General features: G+C 36.8%; 1 protein-coding gene across 1 annotated transcript; it reads left to right on the top strand.

The window, feature by feature from the left end:
- The first annotated feature begins 453 nt into the window (after positions 1 to 453).
- On the top strand, positions 454 to 4,306 carry LOC104088151 (uncharacterized). The gene is made up of 3 exons (XM_009592787.4): positions 454 to 910; positions 3,227 to 3,291; positions 3,799 to 4,306. Exons 1-3 carry the CDS (start codon positions 811 to 813, stop codon positions 4,000 to 4,002), a joined length of 369 nt encoding a protein of 122 aa, XP_009591082.1. The 5' UTR covers positions 454 to 810; the 3' UTR covers positions 4,003 to 4,306.
- The last annotated feature ends 4,885 nt before the right edge of the window (positions 4,307 to 9,191 follow it).

The raw sequence follows: 9,191 nt of genomic DNA, 5'->3' as shown, positions 1-9,191 counted from the left end.
GGCAAGTCTCATAACAACTGTAAAGTACAAATTGAGCAGTAAATGGGGGGATAGGGTTGTAATACTCAAAATGACCGGGCGGGTCGATACAAGTACGAAGTAGAAAAACGCTCAAATACCTCATAATGCTCGACCTTCACACTCTCCTAACAAACGCATTTGAAGCTGCGGCATGTAATCCTATCAAGGGCCAAGGGTAAGATAGTGAGAGACAAAAGAAATAAGTTTTGAGCGTAGCAAGAAGCCAAAAAATTTCCCTCTTGCTGTAACAGGGGAAATGTGGTATCGTGTCCAAAAACCAATCTTCAAAATCAAAAGACTGCAATGGCTCGTTTTTTCACCATACTGTGGCATTCAATTCGCTTCATTCCCCACTGTTTCTTTCTGCAACTCAACATCAAAGAGCATTTACTCTCTCATTTACTGCTCCCCAATACTCACTGCACTCGAAATACAGTGACACCCACATGCTCTTCTTCATGCCTCAATACTCAAAAAACTCATTTCTTTTTTCTATTACTTCTCTTTCTATCTATTTTCCATTTTCTTCTTATTATTATTATGATATTTAGTTATTTTATAAATGTATATATAGAGACCGCAACATGGGCTAGAATGCTATTCTATTTCTTCTTATCTCCACGGATTTTCTGGTCCATTGTTGGCTTTCAGAATCCGAAATAAGGTGACAAAACGCGGCTTCCAAACCAACTTTTCAAATATGGGCTGAATATATTAAAGGGTGTGAAGCAAAACTCAAATAACTCTTATTATCTCACAGTTGGTTAGCTCTTTTTGTGTACTTGCATTATGAAGGCTTTTGTTGGGTTTTCTGTTTTGTTCTTGACAATGGTGACTGCTTTGGTTTGCTTTGTTTCGTATGGCAAAGAAGGCACCTCATCGAGTACTGGTAAACATTTCATTTTAGCTTAAGATCTGCCATATTTATGTGCCATTAACTCGTTTATTTGAATTATTTTTTAACTTAACTTCTTAATATGCTTTGTTAAATGCCTGCTTTCTTAATAGCGTTTGGATGATATAGATTTGGTTGAAAATTGAAAAAATAGTTTTTGAATTAGTTTTGAAAAATAATTTTGGAAGTTAGAAGTTGTGTTTAGACATGCGTTTTATTTGAAAAAAATTTGAAGTAATGTGAATGGAAGAAAAAAATTTCACCCAAAAATTACTGTAAACTAGATTTTGGGAATTTGAAAAGGAATTTTAATTTTTTTTCAAAAACTGATCATAATCTTTGAACAATGTTTTCAAAACATTTTTGAAAAAAAGTTGCCAAAATCTATGGCCAAACTGGAGCAAGTGTTAATGGAAGAGATCATTTTGCAAATCCTTTGATCTATACCATAGCTTTACGCTGTCCGTCTTTTTCCTGTATTTAAGAAATATGTACGAGCGGAGAAGGGGTGGGGGTAAAAGGTTGCCCACAAAGTTTTAGGCGGGTAAAATGATTTTTCGAGACAAGTTTGAGAGGTAAAACATGTATTTTCCGTATTTAAACTTTTACCTAAATCCATCTTTCGAACTATATGGGGTCTAACCTATTGAAAGATTATGAGTTACAACTTGAGTGACTAACATCACATATTCACATCGTAATCACTCTTCGAGCTAGTTTTCTACCTTAGGAACTATACAAAAAATGAGTTTAAGTTTTGTGCACTGACATACAAAATTAGGTTAATAGTGTAAATTTACTACTTATATTGCTTCGTTCATCAATCACAACATTGAATTGAGACTATTTCTTATCATAAGAAATTTGACAGAGCAAATAATAATTGAATAACTACTAATAGAGTGACAATATTGCTTACATGGAAAGCTATTTAACTGCCTATAAGGTGCTGAGTCTAGGTTATTGATAACTTAGCAAATTCTGCATTAGAGTTTATTGTTTTGGTTGTTTTCGCTAATCTAGCTCTAGCGTCAAATTGAGCTAGTTGTACATATTGCTTATTTGGTTGAATAAGAGTGAGAATATAATTTTTTTTTACATTATCGTTGTATATATCTTAAATCTGCAATAAGAACTATACAATTTTGTCACCCACATGTAAGAGAACAGAGAGCATATACATATATTTCAGTATCCAAATGGAAGAAGACTAAACCATGAAGACAAGGTTGTGGAAATTAATACAAGCGTTATGCTACTAGGCAACGAGCTCGAATGTTGCACCTTAGATGGGCAAAAAGTCCAATAGCTCGAAGCATCACTAATCTACACTTGGAACCGAGTAGCATGGGGCAGGTAGAATACCGTGCAAGTAAGTGCCATGTTGCAAAGTTAAAAACACTTGGGCGATCAATAGAGAAATCGAACCATGAAGGGAATGCACTATGCTACTAACTAATCTGCAGCATAATTACAAAAATATTTGAGGAAACCTCGCGTTGGCATACTTCTCTACTCTATGGGGGTAGGAGTAAGGTCTGCGGATACACTACCCTCCCCAAACCCCTTACTTCTGGGATTTTACTGGGTTATTGTTGTTGTTGTTGTTGTCGCGTTGGCATACTTCCTTATTCGGTTCTTTGTTGCTGTTTTGTATCTTGATGTGGTAGGTATAGTGAGGTCATAGGTGGATTGGAGATATATAGGGTACCGATTCTAAAGTTATGAATATTGGCACTTGATGTTCTCATGTGAACTGATGGTCCTAATCAATTTTGTATTTCTACTATCATAGAAAGGCCCTTATGAGGCTTTAATTGCTGGAAAACGCTCACTGACATGCACCGTTGAAGAAAATCCCTTGACGAATACCAATAACAACAACAACGATAAGAATAATATACCCAGTGTGATCTTACAAGGGGAGTCTGGGGAGGGTAGACTTTACCCCTATCTCGTTTGAGGTGAGGTAGAGAGGTTGTTCCCTTGAAAAATACCAATTCTTAAAATTTGTTGGTAGAGGAGAAAGATCACGTGCTTCTTTGATTTGTTTTGAGGTGAAAGTTGAAATGTTAAAAATACAGTTTCAAATATTTACTGATGATATTTAACCATACTGTGAATCTTATAGGTGTCCAATTTTCTTTTCTGATGTAACTTCTGTTCAGTTTGTTAAATGTCTTTCCCTGCTAGAAGAGTATAGCTCTCTTTATATTGCTAGATACTGAGGCTACTAACTCTGGAATTAAGCTGATATTTGTTTTCATACAAAGGGTGCTGATTTATCCTTCTTATATAATTGAACCACAGGAATGTCCTCAACTTGGCAAGAGAATAATGAATTGGCAATAACTATAAGAAGCAGAAAGTTACAGGTAATTGCACTTTTGCTGGCCTTTTCTTTTGCTCATAAGTGTCCTTTGATTGTGATAACTTAGTACTCTATAGCCTAATACCTCAGCTATTGGTGTTACATTTACTTTTTAGCGTGTTAAATTGTTCCTTCTTTTATTTCTCGTTACATTTAAAATGGGATTGTCTTACAGGGGATTTAAAACTTAAGATAACCATTTTGAATAGTATTCTTTTAACTCTACAATTCAAGCCTTTTCTGAGAAGTACATAGTTAAGTCAATTTGCAATATACAAAGAGTTGTTGTCCAGAGGCACCTCATCTTCTCATTTCGTCATTGCTCATTCCCGTTAGGTCAAAGTGTTTGGCCTTTATAACAAAAAAGTCAACTCTAGTTGCTTCTCTTGTCCGATCGGAAACTGCAAACTAGTCTTCCTTTTAGAGTTGTTTACAAGCCTGTCAAAAGTTCTTTAAAGATAGTGATTGTTCACGCCTCAAAGCCTAATATCTTTGTTTTTCCAATTTGCAGGGCAATGGCTACGGACCGAGCACAGATGAGGGCGATATGGGGAAGATATATCTGGAGGATTACCGACGCATAGATCCAGTTCCAAGCTCAAAAGCTTCAGTAAGACCTGGACCTATTCAACATGGAACTCCTCTTATGCCTTATGTTCCAAAGCAGCCTCCTTCACCTCCTCCAACTCGCTCGAAACCTGTTGGATTTCCATAAACTTATTAGTATTATTATCTCAGGAGTCAGGACCATTTCTACTCTCTTTCCTAGACTCCACTTGTGGAAATATAGTGGGTGTGTTGTTGTTGTTGAGTCAGGATCATTCCCACGAAATGGCTGTTCTATAAGTTAGAACAATAATGTAGTACATTAATAACTACGAAAAAACCATGTCTTTTTAATTTTTGCGTACTTCTCTTGTATATTTCAATGGTGCCTTGTGTATTACAGCTTCGTACTTGTAATATGCCTCTGGCTGCTACTTTCTTAACAAATTATTGTCACTAGTGAGCTTGCATAATTAATACTCCACCCTGTTTCTTTTAATGTGATTTTAATGTTGTTTTCCTGTGTTCGAAAGCTGACAATAAGAGAAGTAAAGAAATGTTAGTTTAATAAAACAAAACATAAAATAATTTTTGAGCCCACAGGTTGCTTGTGTGTCCTTAAGGAATTTAATTCCCTCACTGTTGCCTAAGGTTATGGATTACTTCCTCCCAGGATAGAACAGAAAAACCATTTTGTAATACTGGCAGTGGAAATTACAGAACTTTATCGAACTCAACAAACGGAGCAAATCACACTCGATACTTTGTTTATTTGGAAAATCAATGCAACAATGTAGAAAGGAGGAGAAGTTTTTTAGATTTTTCATGTGTAAAAATAAGGCCAAGCCTCTAAATTTATAGACAATGAAAGGGTGAGATGAAGATGTGCAATTCAAAAGGTGTCTCTTCCATTTCCCATTCACGAAACCTAACAATCCCCCACATGAATGGGGAATGACAATATGCTTAAAAACATGCAAAAAACTTGTGTGCTTTGCAAGTAAGGATCAATCGCATCTGGATAAGTAGGTTTCCGTTTGAACTTTCCGTAGTGAACATATGTCGGATATACTCGGTCAATCGATAGATTTGATATCTTTGAACCGTCAAGCTTTGGTGTATACCTAGACAACCACAAGTCACACAATCAACCCTTAATCGTCTTTGGTTCTCATTGTTCTGTTCGTGTCAGCCACGAACACCGCCTGGTTTCATAAGTGCATAGAGAATTGTCCTTACATAACTCTTCTTGAAGCGACTAACACTTCACACTTACATAAGTGATTCCTAAATATGTTATCCCATAGATACACTATTTGATATACCCCGTATCAAACTTAGAAACCATTAAAAAGCCTTAACGCTTTATCTTTGGTACTAAATATTGTCTCATCACAACAATGGACCAAAAGAAAATTTTATTTGACAATGTTGAAACGTCATTAATGACTTTGTTTGAGCTCCTTGAACCTAGATCTTGGGATCTCCAGTCTTCTAGGTAGAGTTACTGCCACAATGACTTGTCATCGACCATAGTTCCATTCCCCTCGATGATCTTAAGCCTTTTGTAAATGGATTCAACACATTATCGCTTGATTTCACATGGTCAATTATGATAATTCTCCTAGAGAGTAGTTGCCTAACGATTTTATATCTTCGCCGTATATGACAAGATTTTTCGTCATACATAATGCTCTCAGCCCTTCGTATCATCGCAATGTATGTATATAGGTGCCAATATTTTGGGCTAAGATAGAATTTCTTCAAGAAATTCCGGAGCCATTCAACTTCTTTACCGTCCTTGTCTAGGGCTATAAACTCAGCCTCCATTGTAGAGCGGTAATGCACACTTGTTTGCACGATTTATAAGACGCTGCTCTTCCAATGATTGTAAAAATATATCCACTTGTGGATTTAGTTTAGGTTGATCCGGTGATGCAATTTGTATCACTCTACCCCTTAATAAGCGCAAGATACTTATTATAGTGCAATGCATAGTCATGAATATATTTTAAATATCCCAAATCTCATTTTATTATCATGACAGTTCAATGCGAACTTCCTTATGTAGTAGACTAATACGTCTCGACTTTCTATTGCATATCAGATTATGGACTACACTTAATGTAGCAATAGTATATTATAACAATAGCTAGAATGGTTAATCTCAGTTGTGGCTACAACCTTTTAATATATAACACATTTCGCAACCACTGCGCCTTTTACTAGCATTTGTATGCTAGTTATTCATATTCTAGAAATAGAATACATGTCTATACAATATGCAAATTATAACACCTTCATTCATGAAGCAAATCCAACTTGTTATGAATTTTTATCATTTTCACCGGTTGGTTCACCTTATTATAGACCAACGTATTAATACATTCGTTCATGAATGGTCATGTTTATACAAAACATACAAATGCACTTTTCATAAAAAGTCACAGCCTTCCAGATGACACCATTTCATAAAAGAGCTAAACATTATAAATATTCAAGAAAGTACAAATCATTTTTGGAAAGGCACGTAAACATCTTTCGAATTTGTAGTTTCATCACTAGTCATTACTAAGACTGAACAAGTAATGAATTCACCGACTATCATATTAATATCCACTAAGGATTGGTGGAGTTTAAAAATTATATCATTTCGACATTACGCCTAACTGTCACAACCCAAAATCCTAACCTGTCGTAATGGCGCCTATCGTGGTACTATGCAAGCCGACATTTAAAAATATTGATAACACTTTTAATAGAAAATGAATTTAAGCAGTTTAAACAATAAAAGAATTCATAAACGGGATAGAAACCCAAAAATACAACGCGGAAATTCCCAACATTGGGGTGTCACTGAGTACATGAGCATCTATACATCACAAGTCCGGAAAATACTGTCTATGATAAGAAACTAAATACAATAAGTGGAAAGATAGGGAAGGGGAAACAAGGTCTGCGAACGCCAAGCAGCTACCTCGATAGTCTCCGAAAAACCGAACTCCACAACTCTGCAACCGCCGTGACCGGGTGCACCTGGGTCAGCACACAAGGTGCAGGGTGTAGCGTGAGTACAAACAACTCAGTAAGTAGCAAGACTAAATAAAGAATTGAAAGTAGTAACGAGCTTCACATTTATAGTTCAATTACAGTGATTTTAACATAGGAAGGTAGGCATGCTTTCAAGTTCGATAAATCAGGACGAAATAATTACTTCATGACAAGTTAAAGTGAAACAGAGTGTAGTATCTTTCAGAAAATTTCAAGACGGTGATGCATGATAGCTAAATGCAATAGTAATGAAATCAAATGCATCTTCTCAGGGCCACAGTCTTTCAGCCCTCCTTTTCACTTAGCATTCGGCACTCGTACTCAGTAGATACCTGCGCTCACTGGGGGTGTGTACAGACTCCTGAGGGGCTCCTTTAGCCCAAGCGCTACACTAAGCCAATTATGGCATAAATGAATGAAACTCGCTGCGGCGTGCAACCCGATCCCATATATATATATATATATATATATATATATATATATATATATATATAGTGTAACGAACCGGCCGGTCGTTTTGAGTATTACAGCCCCGTTCCCCCATTTACTTCTTAATTTGTGCTTTACAGTTGTTATGTGACTTGCCGGGGTAATTGGTTCGGGTCCGGATCCGGATCCGGATCCGATGAGGTTTCGGAATGAATTGAAACACTTAGTCTCAAAGATGAAAGCTTAAGTTGAAAAGGTTGACCGGATGATTGACTTGTGTTTAAATAACCCCGGAATAGAGTTTTGATGATTCCAACAACTCCGTATGGTGATTTTGGACTTAGGAGCGTGTCCTAAAAATTATTTGGAAGTCCGTAGTTAAATTAGGCTTGAAATGGCTAAAATAGAAATTTAAGTTGGAAGTTTGACCGGGGAGTTGACTTTTTGATATCGGGGTCGGAATCCGATTCTGAAAATTTGAATAGGTTCGTTATGGCATTTATGACTTGTGTGCAAAATTGAGGTCAATCGGACTTGATTTGCTAGGTTTCGGTATCAAATGTAGAATGTCCCGACGTCGTTTCTTCAAGATTAAGTGGTATCATATTAATAAAATGATCTCCAAATTCAGTTTTGATTGAGGCATTAGATCAGTATTGAAATTTCGGAGTCATAGCAAATAGAATCGTCGAATTCAGACATCGTATGAGAGAGTTATGCCCATATCCGTGTCGGGAAATATTTCCCCGTCAGTGTCCAGGGTAGCGTGGGGCACTATCCCTGGCGCTGGTACTTCTGGAGTTCTGGAAACAGCGCGACAGGCAGCGCCCCACGCCACCTGTGGCGCCCGAACATTAAAATCCCTATAAACGGGAGGTTTTTGCCATTTTTGACAAAAACAGAGTTGGGGAGCTCGGTTTGGGCAATTTTCAGAGGTAAGTTTCACCACACAACTTGGGGTAAGTGTTCTTGACTCCCTTGTGATTATATTCCATGAATTAATCTTTATTTTGACGTTAGATTATTGATTTTTCAAGAGAAATCTGAGAAATTTTCTACAATTCCATAAAATGAATTTTCGAGATTTGAACATCGATTCGGAGTCGAATTTGAGTAAAATTAGTATAATTGGACTCGTGGTTGAATGGGCGTTCATATTTTATAATTTTTTTGGGTTTCGATACGTGGACCCCACTGTTGACTTTTCAATTAATTTCGAATTTTTATTTTAAAATTTAGCATTTTCATATGGAATTGCTTCATATACCTCGTGTTGATTGTATCAAATTTTTTTGACTAAGATTTGAGGCGTTCGGAGGCCGAATCGCGAGGAAAAGTCTTATTGGAATAAAGAATTGCTTGGATTGAGGTAAGTAGCAGTTCTAAATTTGGTCCTAAGTATATGAAACCCCGAATTTTGTGATATGTGATTGGTTTTGAGGCGGCACACATGCTGGGTGACGGGTGTGTGGGCGTGTACCATAGGAATAGTGACTTGGTCAATTCTATGGAACTATATAGTTGAATAATCTGTTGATATCCGTACATTTTTCACGTATTAGAGAAATCAAACTATAAATCATATTTAAGCCATGTGTTGACACTGTAGGGACCCACAGAGGCCGTGTACATGTTGAATTATCTGCTAAATTGCTATTTTGTACTCAGTCACAGTTTTACTGGCACATTACATCTCAGTTTCTATTGTTCATTATTGATGCATCATATCATTTCTGTTTGGGCTGCTTATCATGATTTCTGAGAGCCCGAGAGACTGGAGAGGTTGACGACTGAGTGAGGCCAAGGGCCTGATTGTGAGGATATTTATGGGATCGGGTTGCACACCGTAGCATGTTTCATTGTTATATTCCATGATTG

This window comes from Nicotiana tomentosiformis, chromosome 4, assembly GCF_000390325.3.
Source record: "Nicotiana tomentosiformis chromosome 4, ASM39032v3, whole genome shotgun sequence".
NCBI lineage: Eukaryota > Viridiplantae > Streptophyta > Magnoliopsida > Solanales > Solanaceae > Nicotiana > Nicotiana tomentosiformis.
Note: the sequence above shows the minus strand (reverse complement) of the source record. Positions and strands in the feature narration are given on the sequence as shown.